Below are 23,650 nucleotides of genomic sequence, written 5' to 3'. Positions count from 1 at the left end.
TCTTTTTTTTTAAATCATGTGAAACATTCAAACATTTTGTTTGAGACTGGACTTGAGGGAGGGAGAAAACAAAATGCCACAAATCCTAAATAGCTCTGTGGTACAGTATATCAATAAATACAAAACAAATTTCTATCAATATTAAAATGTGTTCTTTATCTTTAAAGATCATTTAATCCATTTGTTTTTGCCATATTTTGATTTTTTTTTTCTACAAACATTTAAATTAACACTTTTTTGCTGTTCTTTAAGAAGAATCCGTTTATAAAAAAAAATCCCAAGTAAAAAAATAAAGTCTATATAAATTGGTTTTCATCAATGGGTTGACTATCGGAATCATCTTCCAGCTCAAAATCATCCAACATAACTGTGGGTAGAACTGGACCCGTGACTCTGCAAGTGTCCAACACTTGAGGATTTCGACTCAATCTCAAAATACTTGCCTGCAACGTACCCAGGGCTTTAGAAGCATCATCTGCAGGAGAGGCAGACTCATTTTCAGCAGACTGTGCCGATTTGTTCTCAGCCTCCTCCACACTAAAGTCGTAAAAGTCCCAAACAGGTGTTTCCGGCCTAGAGCCAGGAGTAGAGGCGACATCTGAAACTAGGTCAGAGCTGGCCTGAAGACTTAATCTAAATGATACATTTGACAACTCAGTGTCATCGTTATTGTTGGACTCGTTAGTGAGTTGCGCAATCTCATTACTGAGATCTGATATATGAATAGATGGATGATTTGTGTTCCCTTGTTCTTTATATCCACTTGTTACATCACTCTCACAATTAACATTAAGAAGTTCATTTGGAATAATTTTCTTTTTGGTACAAGCTTGATCTTTCCCTTTCGTGCCATCAGTACCTTGAGATTCATCTGGGAGAGGCTGGTGGTCACCCCTTGGCTCCTCATCAACTTTAACGACTGTGAATTTCCCGCTCACCCGCCTGACCCTGCCATTTTCGGAGGGGTCATAATTTTCCGAGCTTAAGCTTCGACTGAAAATCTCGTTAGGAATTATTTTTTTCTTCACTCTAGTTTGAACATTGCTTTCACTGTCTGGCGACGAGGGGGAAGAGACACTTCGAGCGTACCTCTTTCTGAAAGAACTATCCATCTCTTCATCAGTGCTGCTGGAATCCTTTTCTGGCGTGATGGTTGGAGACCTTGACCTTATGACCAGACTTCCCCCTACTCCTTCATCATCTGAATCTGACAAATTTAATGATGAGAACCTGTGGGCAAACAGATTTACTTTTTCAGAGCTCTTCCCAGAAAAAGAAGCTCTGTTAGTTAAAGGTGATTTATTTGAGAAGGAGCTAGATCCATTCATGATGATATCCTTGGCGCTGTATACCTTCATACTGTTTGGTGTAGTGTGATTCACGCAAGGGATTAGCGGGTATTTCTCCCTAATAGGTCGGCGTACGGCCGTGCGCAGCGGCAAGTGAACCATGGCCATAAGGAATGTCTTGCCTGTTTGTTTCTGAGTCATACAAACTTCAAGCTGAAGACTTCTCTCAGCAATTATTTCCTGTGTCACTCCAGAGTAGATTAACGGCGTTTCAAAACTGTGACCAAAAAAAAAAAAATTAAACAATTTATTTTGTAATCTAAATTAATTTCGGATCAAATAAAAGAATTTTAATAAACTGCTCTATGTAATAGTCACAGCTGCTATTGGGTTCAAAATAAATAAATAAACAGTTTGAAATAACTGAATACAAGTCAAAGACATTCTTTAGCTCTGGGCTTGGCCAGGACATTGGAAAAACTTCAAATATGACTTAACAATAGCCTTCATTTATCTAACATGTTTGTCTAAACATAAAGGTTATGACATGTCCTAACCCAAAGCTACTATGTCATAGCTGGGAGAGAGACTACGTGATCTATAACTACTTACACTAAATACTCTCTCTCTCTTTATCAAAAAGGATTTAGATGCTTCATGGCCCTATTGAACGAAACTACTATACATAAAGTGAGGCATCTGTAACATCTAGTTTTATCATTATGTGATTATTATGGTAATTATAAATATAAATCTAGCGATATAGTATTCAATGCAGCCGGGATCCCCGAAATACTATTCGATGAACAAATATCCAATTTCAAAAATTAAATAATTTAATATAACAAACTTGAATTGTAGAAACAATGACTGAGAATGCTTTATATATAAAGTCAGAACATAAAAGAATTGAAATAATAAATGTACGGTGCAGGCATTGAAATCAAGCACAATGAACAACTGGCTAGCCAGATTTAGTGCCTTCCCTTTGATAGACAAGAATTTGCACTGAAAAATCTGTTTATTTTTAGCTTGGACTTTTTTTTTTGAACATTCTTAGCTTGACATCAAGAGATGATGTCATTTTAAATGTATGCAAGATGGGTTTACTTATTAGAATAAGACCTAACAACTTACACTGTTATCAGTGGTGTAGCAAGGGATTTGGGGTGGGGGGGGCCTGACCTCGTCAGGGGCCCCTGCATTTTGACATTAGACATCATGACATAAGGTAATGGCGTAATATTTCATGTAAAAACAAATTTTGGACACTCATTTGGGGGCCCCCCTCAACTTGTTGCCCGGGAAGATTTTCCAATTTTGCCCCCCCCCCTCCACCACCCTAGCTATGCCACTGTATGTTATTATCAATGTACCACTAGCTTGGCAACTCAGAGACTCTACAAGTGGGAAGCGTGGTCGAGAGGCCAAGTGCGCTTGAACTTGACTTGGCTTGGCTACCTAGAAGGGGGCTCGAGGTTCGACACCCGACTCGGGCAGAGTTGTGTTTACTGAGCGCCTAAAGGCAGCACGGCAAACCAACTCCTAGATACCCCCCCCCACCCCCACTATCCACAAATGAGATTGGACCAAAAGCGCTCTGAGCATGCTATAAGCATGAAAGTAGCACTATATAAAAGCTATAATAAAAAAAAAAAAAAGTAATAGCACTGAAACAGAAATATGAACCTGAAGGACGAAGAAGAAAAAATATGTTGGATGCTGTTCTGACGGCTGTATGAAATGTTCCCATCTTTCTGTGCTGGCTCCACTCGTACTAGCTCTGTCCTTCTACTAGACTTATTAACAGTATCGGGTATAAAGTAGCTTCTGACGTAGACTGATTCTATAGAGGAGGTCTGGGCTGAAAAAAGAACAAAAGCAATAAGCCCCAAACTTTATATAATTTAAATGTCTTGATTTTCTTAAATCTTATCTTATAAATTACAAAACTTTCTTCACAAAAAAAAATTATAATTGTGTCCTAAACATATCCATGTGATAGACTGTTCATAGTAAGTGGAGACCTAAACTCTGCTAAGTCATTGGTTTGACTTATTGGCTTCCTTTTTTTTTTTGGACTATCTGTTATTTATAAGATAAGATTCAGGCAAACTATTCCATGCACTTGTATAAATGTGTTCTAGTAAATAGAATAAAAAGTATGCCTGTAATCCTGAATGGTATTTTTTAGGTTCTGTTTTGTTTTGCTTCTATACTTTTTAAGTCTTCTGTCCAAAAGTCAATTATTTTAATGTTGGTGTTATACTAGTCAAATTTGAAAAAAAAAGCTATAATTAATATTCTTTTTCCAGATATCTTACATTGAAAATTCTTTTTAATTTGAAAACTTTTGGGTGCAACTTTAGATTGTGGGACTAAGATTTCTTACTGATCATTTTCATTTATAATAAAGACCTAGCTACTAATCAATCTATAGATAAAAATATATACTATTCTACACACTATTCAGTATGCCCTTAAAAAAAAAATTAAACTTTTTCAATGGCCATGTTGATATATGAAATCTAAAGTCTACACAAGGTGCTAGACCAGTGTTTCCCAAAAGTTTTTCCGTAAGGGAACACTTCGCACATTCTGAATATTTAGCAGAACACTTTGCTATTTGTTTTAGAGATATTAGTTTACGTGCTGGCCTAATAGTTAACTATTCCAGTAGAACACCGATAGAACACTGTTTGGGAAACACTGTGATAGACAGTTCAGTCAAATTAGAAAGTGTATGAACAGCTTTGAAAAAAATCCTTTTGCTAGGGCAAAGATGATAATAACTAAAGCTCTAATTAACATGCATGGCAAGATTAACACATGAATGTGTGGCACTTGGCATTTTACATGTCATGTGAGCATTTTCTCCCTTGGCAACTTCTCTTGTGAATAGGGAGACAAAAATCCTTGATCCACATCCAGTGTCACAGATTTGGCAATCCCCAGACACTGCCAGCCTGTTCAGCCTTTTCCCTACATCTGGTGTGTTTACCATCATGACTGCCTTTTGCCTGGGACTTTTTTCTTCCCAACTGTTGGTGTTGAAAGATTCATGTCTTACATACAACAGTCTATGAAGGAGTTGAAAGGAGTTGAAAGGAGTTGAAAGGAGTGAAAGGGAGTGAAAGGAGTTGAAAGGAGTTGAAAGGAGTTGAAGGGAGTTGAAAGGAGTGAAAGGAGTTGAAAGGAGTTGAAAGGAGTTGAAAGGGCTGCAGCTCCTCTGCCATCTATTGGATCACCATGGTGGTTCTATGATGACCTCTTCTGTCATCCAGGGGGCTGTGGGCTTTGCACCGAGGTCTTTTGCCTCCCCCATGTAGATGATAAGACCTCCCATGTAGATGATAAGACCTAAGTGATCCTCTAATGTTCTGGCTAAACAGTGGGCTGGTGTTATCCGACCACTATGTAATACATATCTTTTGAAGTCGACCCTGTATCATTCAGTGTACATGTATATGGATACTCGTAGAATGTAATTATCTCTTTTTTTAGGGAGAATCTGTAATCAAAAAGATAAGATAAAATGGTAGATTTATATGTAACACTGAAAGATGAACAACTTACGTGGCGGTAGGAGCAAATCACTCACTTGCCAAACTTTTATTTTCAAGATTGTCTTGGTGTATTCAAAAGATAAGTGAAGATTGCCGATTGCTGTTTTAGATGAAAACATGTGACCATTAAAAAATCCATATGTACATAATCAAATACTAAGTTATGAGTATAACAATATGAAATGAAATTCTGGTAAACACAAGATGGGTTAAGCACTGGCGTCATAAGGGTTGGTGTCACTAGGAGCAGCCTGCATCCTCTGCTAACCCTTAATACTTCACTGGGGTTAATGCTAATTGATTATGCAATATAGTAAAATAATAAATTTATATTTTTACTACGTGAGTTCATGTTCTATATACCTATGCTCACCTAAACATTAGTCATTGCCTTTAATTTCAGTACAGACTAAAAAAACAACAACAATTGATCCTAAAATTAGTAGTCTCGTGCTGACAGACTAACAAAAGACCATTATTTGCTATGTATACATTTAGCAGATGTGGTGGCCACTAACCAGAGAAGTTTATATATTTATTTTTTTTAACTACGGTGACTACGTTTAATTTTACTAACCTATATATTTCTGATCTACGTAAGAGCCAGTTACATTCAGTTTTTAACAATAAAAACTACTTTTAACTGATCATATGCTATAATAAGTCTGTAAATGATTATCTATATTAATCTATAATAATCTATATGATTATCCAGATCTTATGCCATAGTCTTCAACACAGATAATCTCCCTTGCTATTATAATTGAAAGCATGTAATGAACTGTGAAGACTTATTACATTTCATAATTCTACCATTAAAGATTCTAATTACCAGACTTTGAAATTTAAAAAGTCAATTTACCAGTTTGTTCAGGTATCACTGGAGGTTGATCCCACTTCTCTTGCGTGTCCGTCCCGTTCATTCTGAAGGCCTTGAAATCATCTCGACCACCGCACCACTCCCCACTAGCGTTCCGGCTGTTCACTGTGAACACAATGTGCCTTAAATGTGTGTGCTAGATCTAGTCAAAAGTATTAGTTAATGTGTTTACCACAAGGCACGTCTTCTTTGACGAAAATTTGTGACACAAAAAGACTCGGCAGGGGAGATCATTTAGGGTCAGACAAAAAGTGAAGGCTCAGTTTTGGTGGGAGGAAAGACAATAAAGTAATATGTTAGAGGAATCGTCTACTATTTTGAACATATGTTAATATTTATAGACTATCTTGTGTATATATATATATATATATCCAATTAACAATCATTCATTACAGTAGTACATTAGGCTTACATCTGCGAGTAATTATCTCATAAAATACAGACGTTACTTCAAAAAAGAAGATGATTACGTCCTACGCGTCTGCATCTAGTCATGCGTGTTAACCAATGAGTTAAATTTTGCCAAGTCACTGGTTCTCCTGTCTGGCTCAGGCAACCCATTCCATGCTCTAATGGCGCTAGGGAAGAAGGAGCATTTGTACAAATTTGTCCTAGCATATGGAACAAGGAATGTGCCTTTATCTTTGTGTCTTTCTGAGTATTTTATTAGCTTATGTTTTTGTATTTGAATTTTTTGGTTGAGTGTTTTATGTATAATTGCTACTTTACTTTTGAGTCTTCTATCCTGAGAGTTTTCTAAATTTAGTGATTTTACTTAAGGTGTTACTCTAGTCAAATGTGAATATTCATTTGTTATGAATCTCACTGCTCTATTTTGTGTCTGTTCCAGTTTCTTAAGGTTTTCTTGCGTTGAGGGGTCCCAAACAGAGGATGCGTGTGTTTTAGTCCAGCGTGTTAATTAAAATCATTGGTTATTCCAGACTGATTCTGAAAGCCTTTTACAGGCTCTAATGGCATGAGGGAAGAAGCAAGGTTTGAACGAATTAGAAATGTAGACCTTCTAATCTTATATAATACAGACGTTACTTAAAAAAAAAAAGAAGATGATTACATCCTACCCGCCATGCATTTTAACCAATGACTCAAATTCAGCAAAGTCACTGGTTTTCCTGGCTAGCTCAGGCAACCCATTCCATGCTCTAATAGGTCTAGGGAAGCAGGAGCATTTGTACAAATTTGTCCTAGCATATGGAACGAGGAATGCGCATTTATCTTTGTGTCCTCTGAGTATTTTATTAAAGAGTCTAAGACTCTATGCTAAATCTAGATCTAGAGTAGTTAAATTATTTGTATGGCTTACGGAAGTCACTGGGAAGAGGTGATCGTAATCATGAGATCCTCGGAGCTCTTAAAGACTTTCCTACCAGAAAATAGTAAAGACTCTCATCTATGTAAATGACAGAGATGAATGGAGAGAGACTATCGACAGATCATGTGTGGTGCCCCAAATAACAGACTAAAGGACAGGTGAAGGCGAATGTGGCTATCTTAATAATTGTACTTCTCTACTTAAAGTGAGTTGTTTATATATTTGAAAGTAATTAGATCTCTACTTTGAGAAAGTTGGTAATATATTTGAAAGTAATTAGATCTCTACTTTGAGAAAGTTGGTAATATATTTGAAAGTAATTAGACCTCTGTCTTCTTTGTTCTTCCAAACTCACATTTTCATATTTTTTAAAATTTCACGCTCAATGCAATGTTTCAAACCAGCACATTTAAATAGATAGTAAATCTATTGAATATTGACTACAGCTTTCTAATTTAAAAAAAATAATAATAACTGTGTTACATAAGATCTGAACGAAGTGGTCGTCTCCTTTCCATTAGGACTAAAACAGAAAGATTTAAAAACTCCTTTATCCCACTGTCGGTCAGAGTGTTACAAGATCAGCTGTCGTCATCGAGAAGTACATAAAAGTCTAATTCATAAAGCGCTGGTTATAAGTTATGAGTGTGTATGTGTTTTCGAAATTTGAATGTTGTTCGTATTTGCATCTATATTGTTGTTGTACAGTAGTTACGCTGAGGTTGTCAATTGTAGTCAAACTAAATTTCCATTTGATTTATCTTATTCTAAGAAACCAAAATGATATTGTAGCCTTATTAAGTTCTACACTTTTATCTCCATGTTAAGCACAATGAACTGTACTCTGAGCTACGCAAATGGTTCTTTTAATTTAGAAATTGAATGTATTCAAGTATGCAGGGCAATCTTATGTTACAACGTGGTAGTTAAACTTTTTTGTCACCCCACTTGCCCCCCCCCCCCCCCCCATTTCTTGGCGCTGTTCTCCCTGCCGACATTCCCCCACAATCCAACGACAAAGTCTCCGGTGCATTCCTATACACCAGCGGTTCCCAGGCTTTTAATATTCTGCGAACCCCTCTTACAATTACCCACTATGTAAAAGTGCGAAATCCAGCATGGTAAAGAATGCCTTCAGATTTTCAGCGCCAGAGAATGAATACTCGTTTGTTTCTGACATAATAATAATAATTACAATTAATTTATAAAGCGCTGTTAACAAATAAAATGTAGGCTCAAGGCGCTGGGATAACATTACAAACATAAACACAAGAGTTTAAAAAAAAATAATCCCAAAAAGTTCTGAACAGGTAGGTCGTAATATTCTTCCTGAATGTAGTGCAGCATGTCGTCTGACTGAGATCAATGAGGAGTGAGTTCCAAACCTTTGGTCCGTGCACAGAAAAAGCCCACAGACCGTAGCTTTTAAGGGAGAAATAGTAGATAATTATGCTTTAATATGCAAATGCGTATAAACTAATTTTAAAACACGAAACACGTAACTCATTTAAATGAATTTTGATCACATTTGTCGCTAAAAATCCAATTTGATGTGTCTTAAATTCATACGAGCATCAGCCCCCACAGGATGTTGATTCAATCTGTAAAAGTGCGATATCCAGCATTGTAAAGAAATGCCTTAAGATTTCAGGTCAGAAATCAGTAGACGCCATGGATATAGAAGAAGATAGACGTATCTTGCTTACTGTGTAGAAAGTACTACTAGTCATGAACTTGCTGAATTCTATTGGATTAGGTTATCAATTTATGTGAAATATGACATGTGATTTCTTGATGGCGGGACTTGCCAGTATACTATGTATTTCATTTCTAATTACTGCACGGTAGACACTTTTACAATAATCAAATGTCACTTAATAACTAGTGACAGGGATGTCAACATTACCCCGAGCATGCCGCATCAAAGCTTTATTCATCTTTTTGCCAACGTGCAACGAAATGGGAGAGGCGAGCGGGGTAGGATATCTTTTGGAGTGCGTTATTATCAAAGGCCAAGGTCAGGTGAATAAAAAAAGTGAAAATCTTAAGAGATAAGAAAGATAAGAAACAAAAAATCATGGTCATGGTGCTGATTGATTTCCTTCCTAGGGTCATCTTTCACTTAAATTGCCAATCGTTCTTCTTTTCACCAGTCTTGATTCTGTCACCATAAATATCCACCCATCCCAATGGCGTTGCTACATGGCCTGCTTCAACATTTCCTACTTTGCCTGAAATCCCTTAAGGCATTCTTTACAATGCTGGATTTCGCACTTTAATAGATTGAATTAACTTCCTGTGGGGGATGATGCTCGTATGAATTTAAGGCACATCAGCGTAGATTTCTAGCGACACATGTGATCAAAATTCATTTAAATGAGTTACGTGTTTTGTGTTTTAAAATTAGTTTATACGTATTTACATATTAAAGCACAATTATCTACTATTTCTCCCTCAAAAGATACGGTCTGCGGGCTTTTTCTGTGCACGGACCAAAGGTTTGGAACTCATTCCCAATTGATCTCAGTCAGACGACATGCTACACTACATTCAGGAAGAACATTAAGACCTACCTGTTCAGAACTTTTTGGGATTATTTTTTTTAAAACTCTTGTGTTTATTTTTGTAATGTTATCCCAGCGCCTTGAGCCTACATTTTATTTGTTAACAGCGCTTTATAAATTAATTGTAATTATTATTATTATTATGTCAGAAACAAACGAGTATTCATTCTCTGGCGCTGCCAGGGTCGAGTTTCGTTAAAGGGAAACAGAATTATTATTATTATTATTACTAAAAACAAAAAGGACGCCTTCGTAAGACATTGAGCCAATCTTTTACACTTATTCTGAACACGCTGACACTTTAAAACAAAGTTAGGCCTAAAGTTGTTCTAGCATATTGAAGAAGTGATGAAATCTGAATTTTTATATTATTTTTTTTTTTTTGGAAAAGGGGGCGGGGCGATAGGCCTACTTAAGAAAGGCGAAAGAAAAAGTTTTGAAAAAAACAGTGGTTTTTTTTTTGGGGGGGGGGAGGGGGGAAGCATTTACTGTTTAAATGCAGTGTGTGTGTGTGTGTGGGGGGGGGTCTTACTATATGGCCCTGACTTTATAAAATCCCTCCACAGTGCTTAGCCTTTCATTTCCGCCCCAGTGATGTAAGAGCGTATACACAAGTTGGGGCGTGAGAGAGAAGCGAACAATAGATGTGTGACTCTGTGCTAACTAATGTGTCACTGGGGAAGAAACGCTGAAGAGATTGATGCCTAGTCTCTCAGATACACGGAGATCTCCAGTAACAAGAGATGCATCTGACAGCGGCGGCTCTTCTGGGGTTAAACAATGCAAGAGACACAAAGTCTTGGTGTAATAACGCATGTCTGAATGTGTCTCATACAGAAGTTGGTGGCCAGACAGAAACCTATTAAGTATAGATCTATCTGAAGTTAAATAGAATCAAAAACCTATTAAGTATAGATCTATCTGAAGTTAAATAGAATCAAAAACCTATTAAGTATAGATCTATCTGAAGTCAAATAGAATCAAAAACCTATTAAGTGTAGATCTATCTGAAGTCAAATAGAAACAAAAACCTATTAAGTGTAGATCTATCTGAAGTCAAATAGAAACAAAAACCTATTAAGTGTAGATCTATCTGAAGCCCAATAGAATCAAAAACCTATTAAGTGTAGATCTATCTGAAGTCAAATAGAAACAAAAACCTATTAAGTGTAGATCTATCTGAAGTCAAATAGAAACAAAAACCTATTAAGTATAGATCTATCTGAAGTCCAATAGAATCAAAAACCTATTAAGTATAGATCTATCTGAAGTCCAATAGAAACAAAAACCTATTAAGTATAGATCTATCTGAAGTCCAATAGAATCAAAAACCTATTAACTATAGATCTATCTGAAGTCAAATAGAATCAAAAACCTATTAACTATAGATCTATCTGAAGTCCAATAGAAACAAAAACCTATTAAGTATAGATCTATCTGATACCCAATAGAAAGTAAAACCATGAAATTCAATACAGTCTCTCTCTGTATAGTCTCCCCTTCTGGACTAGTTGTCCGGCCTATATAAATGTATTTCGACGGGAAAGTGAATGCATTGAGCCTGAGGGATAACATCGCTTCGTCTGACTAGGTCCGTGACATGAACACCTGAACTGATGACGTCAACGCTTGCTCTAACTTAGGAACGTGGTGTCCATTTCTGTTAAGGACAGTAACTCGGTCAAAGGTTAACAGATCACGTGACAAATACATATGGAATACCTTTATACTAGACAATATGTAGGCAGACATAGAAATGTGACAAGAATTATATCAAGACAAATCGCCTTGATCATGGAACGGACGGAGTGGTCATTGAAAGGGATTCTATTCAAGGCAAAAGGCACCAGGAATGAAGAAAGACGGTCGACAGAGCATGCGTGGTGCCCCCATCGATTTAACAGACTAAAAGATACGTGAAGATGTGCAGATGTTGCAACAGAGATCACACAATTAAAACGGTATTCAATAAAGCAAATGCAAACCAAGAAAGGTTTTGGACTATTTGAATATGAAACGATTGGTACTTAAATACACAGCACTCACTAGAGAACGAAATGTCAACACACTACGAAACGAGGCATTGAAAGGAGAGGCCAATAAATTGTTTCTTTTCTACGTATCGGGTGTTAAATAACAATTCTCGCGTCCTAATACGGAATTCTAACATACTTCTAACAGACTTCTAACAGGACATAGAGGGATGGCAGCGGGCTTGATTCGAACTCGTGACTATTATGACGACATTCCTGAGTGTATTCCACACGACCAGGAAGCCACCCAAGTACTAATGTACGTCTTATACAAGATGGTATACAAACTATATGTCAATATTATTCAATATATAATTATAAAGAGGGAGTTTTCAAGCCGGGGGTGAGGATATGTAGCTTTTTCACTTCCCACACCCTTTAACAACAGATGTTAACATATCTATTTGTGGCGTATTACCTTCACAGAATAGAGAAAAACACATCCTTAGAATGAAGCCTGCCCACTCTTGAGGAACAGATAATCAAAATCAGACTTTGTTACTCTCCTGTACCAGCGTAAAGCGACTGGGCGGACTCCTGCGAGTTATCCTTCCTCGAATGTCACATCATTTGAACATCCCCAGAACAGAACGTCCTCCCAGAGTTGTTATATCCACATCGCCAAGTCGCTAATCTGAAATACCTTGACTCCCCCGTTCCTCTTTCACGGCGCATCCAGCGTTATGTAATGACATCCTCAACGCCTATCTGTTTACTTTCAATTAAATGTGACTTCTGCGCGTCAATGTCTATGTCCATCAACCGTAGTTATAAAGACATTCTGGCAACGACTTTGTGTTTGAGCTTTGATATATTTTAACGTAGACTCAAAATAGCTACGTGTCCAAAAGTAAGCCAAATTCTGGAAAGCGCGGAACAGGTAGGGCCGAGATTTCTTGGTCATATATTGGTTTTTGTATAGACGGTTAACTAACTGGGCGAGATTCTTTCATTGACTGTCATATATGCTATGTATCTACCAGCCTATGAATAGAAGAGGTGTGTGCTGTATTATGACCCTTTTTTTCTCCACTGCACAACTTGAATGCCGTGTCAAATGACTACACACCTAGCGTCAAAGGGTGCACAAGAGAAGGGAACGAGAAGGAGGATCCTTATCTTGTATAGGTGTGTTTCATTCAAGGGTCGTTTTTATTGCTATGTGACGCTGTGTGTGTGTGTCTTTGTGGGTAAAAATTTAACATTAAAAAAATATGGAATAATAAAATCATAGAAATACAAAGAATACAGACAAGAGCACAAGTGATTGGTGGGTGATAGTACCCCCTTCAAAGAAGCCCTTCCGACAACAATGACGAAATCAAAGCGAAGTTACAAATAGGATTTAGTAGCAGACGTGACTGCAGATGGTCCACAGGTCGTTGAACAGGCCCCCACGAGTTGGCGGACGACACACGTTCATTGAGACTGTGGCCGTGTGGGCGTTTCTAAAGAATCTCGTAAAAAAACAAAAACAAAACACGAAAAGAATGTGTACAATGAAAACACGGGGCGGAGGTGGGGGTAGCCTATTGTGTAAGCGGGAGGGGGGGTAGCCTATTGTGTAAGCGGGAGGGGGGTAGCCTATTGTGTAAGCGGGAGGGGGGGTAGCCTATTGTGTAAGCTTGAGTGGCGACTAGATTTCTCCTTGAATCTAAGTAGTTTTGTAAGCAAGAGGTGTCTCCCTTATTCACGGACCCATGTAGCCTGCATACATCTATGAAATGTGACTATAATAATGGACAACAGTTTTGAAAACACAATAACAATAATCCCATTTTGAAGACCAACTAGTCGCGACATACAAGATCATTGTTGGTCTTGTCTTATCTTATATAATACAGACGTTACTCAAAAAAGAAGATGTTTACGTCCTACGCGTCATGCATTCAGTCATGCATATTAAACAATGACTTAAATTCGGCCAAGTCACTGGATTTCCTGGCTGGCTCAGGCAACCCATTCCATGCTCTAATAGCACTAGGGAAGAAGGAGCGTTTGTACAAATTTGTCCTAGCATATGGAACGAGGAGTGTGCCTTTATCTTTGTGTCTTTCAGAGTATTTTATTAAATTTTGTTTTTGTCTTTGAAGATTGTGGTTCGGTGTTTTATGTATAATGAATAGGCAGAAAATAAGTCATTAACATAGACATAAATAAATATAGACTGGCCGATTAAAGAGTTTTATGAAACGAAAATTTTGTGTACTTTATTATACAGCATTTATGAGCAGTATAAAAGTGAAGTATTCATATCTATTTCAGCCACACACCTATATATATTGTAAATAAGGAGGCAGTGTAGTTTTGTTTAATCTCTAAGAATGAAGATCATGCAATTTTTTATTAATTCGGAAATCCGAATACAATAGATATACATGTTTTCAAGTTACATGAAGTTACTTCCTTCGGCCAGTCTATATTTGTTTATGTCTATGGTCATTAATTAACATGCATGACTAGATTGGCCTAGGAACAAGCGTATGACGTAATCATCTTTTTTGAAGCAACGTCTGTGTATTTTTTAGATAAGAACATTTACGTTGACTTGAATGGGGGAAAATATGTTAGTCCAATGCAAGGGAGTTAATCAGTTTTTTAATTTATGGAAATGTAGACTAATACGAGTTATCTCAACAGTGCTACGCTTGGCGACTTATCGATTTGACTCGAGTTCAAACCCAGACTATAGCTGTTGGATGAGCGCCTGAATTCAGTACAGAAACCGTCTCCCGAAAACCTCCCCCTTCCATCAGGTCCACAAAAAGAGGACCCTGGCGGACTGCGCAAGTTATAGCAGGAAGAAACAAAACTTGAAGACAAATTGTAGCCTACTTCTTACAATGCCACAACCAGGGCCGGATTTAAGTATATGGATGTCCCGGAGCCGGATTTTTGTAGAAAGAAATAGGAGTTCATGCAAATTTAATCAATTTCCTTTAAAACAATATTTAATATGCATATTTTAGTTATAAAAATAGTATATTTTTTTTATAGTTTGTGGAGGGTAAGGCCCTTGGTAGACGCACTGTCGTAAATCCGGAGCTGTATTGCTAATTCAAGTTTGCTACAAGCGTACACTTCTTAAGCACGACATTTTTGCCAGCCGTAAAAATTTGAAAAAAAAAAAAAAATGTCGGATAAAAAAAAATGTCGGATAAAAAAAAAATGTCGGATAAAAAAATGTCGGATAAAAAAAATGTCGGATAAAAAAAAATGTCGGATAAAAAAAATGTCGGATAAAAAAAAATGTCGGATAAAAAAAATGTCGGATAAAAAAAAACGTACAAGTTTCTTACTCGACTAAATTTGGATCTATTTTTATCTCTTTTGTGCAGGCCCCTTTCTTAATGATACCCCGGGGCTGTAGCCCCCGCCTGCTATCCTCCCTGGCCCCAACTAGCCACCTACCAGACTTGACATACACACACTTAAACAAAACCCAGCCATATTTTATTAACTCTCCCCCCGCTGGGATGCGGACATTTTAAAATAATTGAAACAAAGCTGCATTCTTATCGCTGATAAAAGTAGTGACCTAACAGACCACGTGACAAACAGTAAGGCTGTTTTCTGTCGCTTTTTTTTATTTTCGCACATCATTCTTTAACCAAGGAACTTCGCCCCAACTTATTTTAGATCATTTTAGCTCAGAGTCAGCTTATTTTAGATCATTTTAGCTCAGAGTCAGCTTACTTTAGATCATTTCAGCTCAGAGTCAGCTTATTTTAGATCATTTTAGCTCAGGGTCAGCTTATTTTATATCATTTTAGCTCAGGGTCAGCTTATTTTATATCAATTTAGCTCAGAGTCAGCTTATTTTAGATCATTTCAGCTCAGAGTCAGCTTATTTTAGATCATTTTAGCTCAGGGTCAGCTTATTTTATATCATTTTAGCTCAGGGTCAGCTTATTTTATATCATTTTAGCTCAGGGTCAGCTTATTTTATATCAATTTAGCTCAGAGTCAGCTTATTTTAGATCATTTCAGCTCAGAGTCAGCTTATTTTAGATCATTTTAGCTCAGAGTCAGCTTATTTTAGATCATTTTAGCTCAGGCTCAGCCTTTCTTGAGTAATTTTTGCCCAGCCAGCAGATCTATTGAGGCTGAAAATGAAAATCGGATTAGAAGTCTACGTCTGATAGTCGACACGACCTAATGACCTCTTCTAAACTAGGACACGCTCAAGTGTAGGATTTCACGATTGGCTTCTGACCTCCCAGTGGATAAACCTTCTCAAAAGTCGTAGTTGACCGACAGTGTATGACTAGGCGTGACGTCAGCTGGGTCAACAGAGCGTGTCTTTGACTAGAACCTACTGGTGACTGTATGAAAGTGACAGTGGACCTCATTCCACAATCGTAAACAAACAAGATTTAGCACGTGGTGCTCTATCTCTTCTATATAATTTACGATCTCATGTTTAATTCATGATGGTTGTCACGTGACAGTTTTTTGTTAGTTGTTTTATCAATAAGATCACGTGACTAAATGTTGTTTGTTTACGATTGGTGAATGAGGTCCATTTAAATACTAGGTCTGGATCAGTTACCGGCTTTAACTCTCACTTTAATAATCTTTTTTTTCCGACCATTATTTTAGCTCCCCCTCCCACACACACACTTCACCCCGCCCCCCTACACACAAACACCACCAAAAGTAATTCTTGACAGCGAATAACTTTTCCCTCGGATTGAGTTTATACCATTTTTGTTTAGTAACAAACAATACAATAAGCCCAACGTGGCATATGTAAAACGCAGCATACGTAATACGTGGCATATGGTTAACGCAGCATATGTGAAAGGCAGCATAAGTAATTGTAGTATATGTAATGCATAGCATATGTAATATACAGAATACGTAATACTCAGCGTGTGAGCTATATATTCAGTTGATGGGTACGCGACTATTCAAAACACTAGGAACGCATACTATCGTCAATGGCTTAGAGCTGTAGGATCAGATTATCTCTCTTTATAGGCCTACACAACGACATTGAGTTCTTGCCCTTTGAACAAGCTAATGTAAGGTTTGTGAGCCCGGAGATTAATTAGGAGTGCAGTATATATCAGAGGTTCTCAAACTTTTTAGACCTGGCGACCTCTTTATATAGTCAAAACTTACCCACGTACCTCTATGATTGAAAAAAGCTACATAAATACGTATTATATGAGTAAAAATAATCTTTAACAAAACTGTTGAAGGAGTCTTTGTTGAGAATATAACTTGTTAAATTTTTTTTAAAAATGCCTTGGTTGAGGGTGATGAGATTTTATGAGTATATTTATGTCCGGCTCGAAGAGCACACATTTCGAGTCGGTTTCTTTTTATTTGTGATGAGGTTCAAACAGGCAATGAGTCCACGTTGTATCAAACTAGAGGACGGAACTTCTTTACAATGTCCGGTAATGCTAAATTTGTGGTACCCTTGATAAAACATTGGTTTAAAATCCTCAATAGTACAAATTTCAAGTGAAGAATGACTTCAAATCTTCTATGTAGGTCGTCATAGTACTGTACGTACTAGATATATCAAACAGTAGCGACGGACAAGTTGATTATTATTCAAGTTATCTGATCGGATTAACTGTCTTTTAATTTCAATTGTATACAGTATATCACGTGGCTAGGCAGCCCCAGCTGCGACCTACATATTCTGTCACACCCAGCGCAGACATTGTTTACCGGTGGTCGATTTAGATTCATTCGCCGTCTCGGTCTGTCCTCGGCTGTGGATTATCTTGGCCTTCGTAAGGCTAATAACTCCAAACTACATACAAATACTGAGCTGGCAATAATGCCCCGCGTCCCTCCCCAAATAGTATCAAAACACTACCAATATAGCCAATAAATATTTGCCACGTTCCTACGTGTGGTTAAAGTACCCCTCAGGTGGGGAAGCCACATAGGTCAAGAAATGTTGCCAACGATTAGTGACCATCTGTCACTAACACATTTTGACAGTCCACGGTATTCCCAGTGGCCATCGCGAGTCACTAAACACTCATATGACATCTAGCAAAGCTTATATCAACTCAACCTGTCTGTCTGGTACATTTTACAAAACTTATATCAACCCAACCTGTCTGTCTGTCACGTTATTTCTCCCACTTCCCACCTTCTTGGCTAAAGATAAAACTTTGCACAATTATTATTTTTTCCTTACTAAATATGAATCCATCAAATACAGTTAATTAAATAGTGCTAATTAATTTATTTTCTTTAATATCGAAACAACAAAGGTGAGGTGGTTGAGAGGTAATGCGCTGGGGTTCCGAACCACCCAGCTATAATGGGTACTTGACATTAGCTGGCGAAAAGTAAATAAGGCAGTTAGTTGTTGTGCTGGCCTCATGAAACTCGCCTTAACCGTGGGCCACAGAACCAAATGAGCATTAAATCATCTGCCCTATAAATCACAGGGTCTAAAAGGGGGAACTTTAAATAGTGGTAATTTTTTTTTATCGAAAAAGGGGAATAAATATTACAGTATTGAGATATATGGCAGTAAATATGGAGTTTTTCCCATTTGATAAGCCTTTGTTTTGTAAAAAAAAAAAAGTGTTTTTTTTCATTTATGTTTCTACCTACGGTTATCTGAACGCAATTACTAAATATGAAGTTATTTTTGTTTCATCCTAGCTGCTTCCCAAGGCCAAGTCGTCTTTGTTGAGAGTTAGAAGAATATCAAATATCACTTTTTTATTACATAATCTGTTACTACTTAGAGATTCAGGCTCAACGACGGCTAAGAAGTTTTAAGAAACTCTTTTAAGCCCAAACTATGAAAGCCTCTGGACCAGGGGTTCTCAACCTGTTCTCAACCATAAAGTTTTAAAAAGAAAATGAGACGCTTTAATTATTAATGTTGGATATCGGTTTGTTTTTTAATTACTCAGCTCAACTTTCTTGTCTTATAAATTACAGACGTTACTTCAAGCGAGAAGATAATTACTCCCTACACGCATGCTCAGTGCGCTATAGTCCAATCTCTACTCATGCTACACGCATGCTCAGTGCTCTATGGTCCAATCTCTACTCATGCTACACGCATGCTCAGTGCGCTATGGTCCAATCTCTACTCATGCTACACGCATGCTCAGTGCGCTATGGTCCAATCTCTACTCATGCTACACGCATGCTCAGTGCGCTATGGTCCAATCTCTACTCATGCTACAAGCATGCTCAGTGCGCTATAGTCCAATCTCTACTCATGCTACAAGCATGCTCAGTGCGCTATAGTCCAATCTCTACTCATGCTACAAGCATGCTCAGTGCGCTATAGTCCAATCTCTACTCATGCTACAAGCATGCTAAGTGCGCTATAGTCCAATCTCTACTCATGCTACAAGCATGCTCAGTGCGCTATAGTCCAATCTCTACTCATGCTACAAGCATGCTCAGTGCGCTATGGTCCAATCTCTAATCATGCTACACGCATGCTCAGTGCGCTATAGTCCAATCTCTACTCATGCTACACGCATGCTCGGTGCGCTATGGTCCAATCTCTACTCATGCTACAAGCATGCTAAGTGCGCTATAGTCCAATCTCTACTGATGCTACACGCATGCTCAGTGCGCTATAGTCCAATCTCTAATCATGCTACACGCATGCTCAGTGCGCTATGGTCCAATCTCTAATCATGCTACAAGCATGCTCAGTGCGCTATAGTCCAATCTCTACTCATGCTAGATCTGTATCTCTAGCTAGCGCGGGTCAAAGCACTTCACTTGTGTCTTGTCCAAAGGTCTTAAACTATATAGATATCCAGATCTATATCGTAGTCTATGCAGGTCTATTTCTATTTTGTAAATAGATCGTCTATACTTTTTTTTTTTTAAAACATTAATCAATACACTATTTCATGAAATTGGATTTTTTAAATATTTTTTTTTTTTACTATCTAGTATCTATAGATCTAGATTAATTAGATCTAGATTCCGATTTAGAGAGATCTAGATCTTGACTATTTTTTTTTTTTTACATCTATCAATATTTTGAATATAGCAAATCTGGGCTAGAATTAGTAGAATAGGCTAGATAGTAGATAGGCCTATTTCAATTCAACTTGATCTAGATTCTAGAAATTTGTTACAGTTTGTAGATTTATGTACTGTGGTATAAATAATGTCACATATATTTAAAATAAAAAAGACAATAGTGAATATACCTATAATGTAGATCTAGATCTATGTTCATAATTTGATTTTAAAAAAAAGAGCGATGACAGATCAAACGTACTTACAGACAAATGGCGTGTAGACGTCTGCTGACACGACAAGCTACACACCTCACTGGTGCTTACATTCACAATACATTGTTGACACAGCAGACGAGCGTCTCTCGCTACAGACAGAGGTGAAATTATTCCCCCCTACCCCATAAAAAAACATTAGTGGACTCCTTACGAGTTGTCTTTTCTTTTTTTTTTTTTTTTCCTACTTCCACTGTCCCACCCCCGTCCTATATATTTAAAACTCCCTTTTCCGAGTTAATTGTTCATGGCGTCGTTAGGCCTTGCAGTTTCAGCCTTGGGACGAAAACAAAGCAAGTCAAGGATATGGTAAGGTGCAACGATAACTTTAGGGGGAAACAAAAAGGGGACAGATACAAAGGTGACAATTGGTGAATCAGACGAGAAAGGCTGTATTGGGAGATCCCCCCCCCCACCCCGACTGCCCATTCTGCCAATATGGCGAAGGACTGGCTCGTGATTCGTGACATGACTCAATATTAAAGTTAAGTTCCCCTTTTGGACCTTGCTGCCATAAATATTTGGGGCCTCCTAAACAACCGAGTATTTGTGCCCCCCCCCCGCACACACATAAAAAAAAACTTCAAACAAGAAACATAAAGCGTCGAGGAGCCCCCCCTTCTGTTGTGTCCCAGGACTAGTCTTAATAAGTGACCCCCCCCCCCTCCTCCTGGCGTCAGGCCTGATGACAATAAAATAATCTATTTGTCATGAAGCATCAGTATATTATTTTTTTTTATAAAAGGAAAAACATTATAAAACTTCTTTTAGGTAACTATCGGGTGTTTCATGCTAATAAATACGTTTTCTTATTACATACATTTAAACCAATTTTTGTTTTCAGGAACTGACGCAGACGGCGATAAGATAATCTAAATCGACCACCAGCAGACAATGGTTATGTCTGTGCTGCATGTGGCAAAATATATAGGTCGCAGCTGAGGCTGCATATCCACGCGAAATACTGCACTCATAGGAAAAGCCTTATTATTGATACATTGGTTTGCTATTCATAGATACAATTTTTGGAAGTAACGTCTGTATCATGTAAGATATAAGATATATACTTGTATTGAATATTGACAACATGTCGCTCGGTGTCCATCAAATTGTGAATCAGTTGAGATGCAATTTCTGTTTTATCAGAGGATAGCATAGGGTGGGCCCCACACGGAGAGCATAGGGTGGGCCCACAGGGAGAGCATAAGGTGGGCCCCACACGGAGAGCATAGGGTGGGCCCCACACGGAGAGCATAGGGTAGGCCCCACACAGACAGCGTAAGGTGGGCCCCACACAGAGCATAGGGTGGGCCCCACACAGAGAGCATAGGGTGGACCCCACAAAGAGAGCATAGGGTGGGCCCCACACAGAGAGCATAGGGTGGGCCCCACACAGAGAGCATAGGGTGGGTCCCACACAGAGAGCATAGGGTGGACCCCACAAAGAGAGCATAGGGTGGGCCCCACAAAGAGAGCATAGGGTGGACCCCACAAAGAGAGCATAGGGTGGGCCCCACACAGAGAGCATAGGGTGGGTCCCACACGGAGAGCATAAAAGGTTTCTGGATCGCAGATGTTGAACACTCCAGAAACAAGCCTCTGATGATTTGGTTAGATGAGAAGTTGCAAAGAGAACTTGTTACTATTTTCTCAGACCTTCCAATTAGCAAAGAAAAACAAAACAAAAAAAAAAGTCAAATATAAACAAGAAAAACATTTTTAAAAAATACTTAAAAAAAAAAAAAACACAAGAAAATGTGTCCTTCATAACAGTGGTTCTCAAACTGTGGTTCGCGGACACCCCCCCCCCCCCGGGCCAGTGGTCCGCGAGATAACCGAAAGGGGTCTGCATAAAGATGAAAATTGTATACAATTAAATTATTTTTTTCGCCAAAGGCCGGTTTATACGATCTGATAAATTTAATAATAATAAACTAGCCCTTCATTGCTGTTTAAATATCTACAATTCTATGAGGACCTTAGCCAAAGATTTTAAGACATTCTTTGTATGGCTATTTTCGACTGGGCATTAAACGCTTTTGGACGTGGAAATAACCCAATCACAGGTAAATCCCTACTTATACTGTAGCAGCTTATTAAAATATCCACAAACGAGGAACTTAAATCAATGTCTGAACAAGGATACCACACATTTTGGTTAGAAACACAGATTCCAGTTTTATATCCTGCAATTGTACAGCAGCGTTTGATCTCTTTCCTATCTTCTTATCGGGTAGAACGTGGATTCAGTGACGACATGGGTACGTCACCACAAATTAAAGAAAGCGGCTAGACATTTTTTGTTGGTTGAGATGTGCAGTTGCTACTAACAAACATTGAGTCGAACATACATTTTCTTAAAATATCAGATCAAACTTGGAAATGAAACGTATCGTGGCTAAGACATATTACTTGTGTCACCTATTTTCGCTAAGAGCTGCAACATGAGAGGTTGCTGCATCATTCTAATAAGGTCTACCTGGATTTGTTGGTTCGCATTGTTTGTTTTTTTTTGTTTTTTTTTAATGTATATCAGAATTTACACAAAGGATGCTAAGTAGAATTATATTAGTTTAGACTTTGACGCATTTAAATTCTCACAGTTAACACCTTTTTTTATTTTTTTTGAAAAAAATTCTCTCGTGAAACAATGTGGGTCGTGGGTTTCTTAGTGTCATGGGGTGTACTTGTTTTACTTAGAGACAACATAAGGTAGAGCTTAGGGCCCTAAGCCCTCACTTGCTTGCCTCCCCCCCCCCCCCCCCAAAAAAAAATGGTTTCAGAGATATTTCCAATCATTTTGAAGAAGGGGCAAATGAAACAATGCCTTGTGTTGATTACAAGGGGCCCCAAATCTCTAATAGCTTAAGGCCGTGTGAAGTCTACATCAGGCCCTGATCAAATTTTATCGCCCGGGTTCATTGGGTCACGATTAAACCCCTTCGCGCCAGCATGGTTACTAGTACGCTACTAGCTAGCCCTTGACAAGTCTATACATTGGTCTGTGGTAGTGTCATTTCCCCAATCAAAAAAAAAAAAATGCCGCTGGGAGCTTATCTACAACCTGTGAAGAAGCCTAGGACTGATTAGTACTTTTTTTTTTCTAAATGTAAACTTTAAAAAAAAAGGAGGGGTGGGGCGATAAGCCTTAACATTTCCTCTAGACCGCCCTCCTTTACCACTTGTGGACGGGTGGCGTATAGAGAGGGTTGGCGGGTTGTTCATTGTTACACTCCCTTTTGAAAAGAATAAAATATAACATCACAACTTCAAATAATCCTAGGATACGATAATGTCAAGAAGACATCTTACAGTCGTTTTTCTTATTATACTCCAAAGACTTATAACTCTTTCTCTCCGTAATTATTTACCAGGTTCTGGTGGAATCAACGCTGGTATCGTCAGTTAGGAGAGAAAGAGTTAAAGCACCACATTCTGTCCACGTTTTTAAAAACAGTCTTAAGGAAGGGCGCTACTGTTCACAGCTTTACACGCGCTTTCGTCCCCTGATATTATATAAGCGTGTAGATCTAGCTCCATATAAGAAAATATAAAAGACTGTGCAACAGGGGTGGACTGACTGTCAAAATCGGCCCTGGCATTTCTATGCAATTCGGCCCACAAATTCTATATCATATGATGGGCATCCATTTCTAGGTTTACCTGTCCTCAAAGTCAGTATGTCAAGTTTGATAATGTATTAATATGCATGTATACAGTGAATTCTACA

The 23,650-nt window shown here is 38.1% G+C and overlaps 1 protein-coding gene across 2 annotated transcripts; it reads right to left on the bottom strand.

Moving 5' to 3' along the window:
* Nucleotides 1-14: 14 nt before the first annotated feature.
* On the bottom strand, nucleotides 15-20,039 carry LOC106053657 (uncharacterized). 2 transcript variants are annotated; one of them, XM_013209248.2, is made up of 5 exons: nucleotides 19,912-20,039; nucleotides 5,718-5,840; nucleotides 4,866-4,955; nucleotides 2,979-3,153; nucleotides 15-1,566 (listed from the first exon to the last, which is right to left on the bottom strand). In XM_013209248.2, exons 2-5 carry the CDS (start codon nucleotides 5,776-5,778, stop codon nucleotides 297-299), a joined length of 1,596 nt encoding a protein of 531 aa, XP_013064702.2. In that variant the 5' UTR covers nucleotides 5,779-5,840; nucleotides 19,912-20,039; the 3' UTR covers nucleotides 15-296. The 2 variants fall into 2 exon arrangements, with proteins under 2 accessions (XP_013064702.2, XP_013064701.2); XM_013209247.2 differs by lacking the exon at nucleotides 19,912-20,039 and adding an exon at nucleotides 12,081-12,692.
* Nucleotides 20,040-23,650: the final 3,611 nt, after the last annotated feature.

The sequence above is a fragment of the Biomphalaria glabrata genome, chromosome 13 (genome assembly GCF_947242115.1).
Source record: "Biomphalaria glabrata chromosome 13, xgBioGlab47.1, whole genome shotgun sequence".
NCBI classification, from domain to species: Eukaryota; Metazoa; Mollusca; class Gastropoda; family Planorbidae; genus Biomphalaria; species Biomphalaria glabrata.
This window is presented reverse-complemented; position numbering and strand designations above follow the sequence as displayed.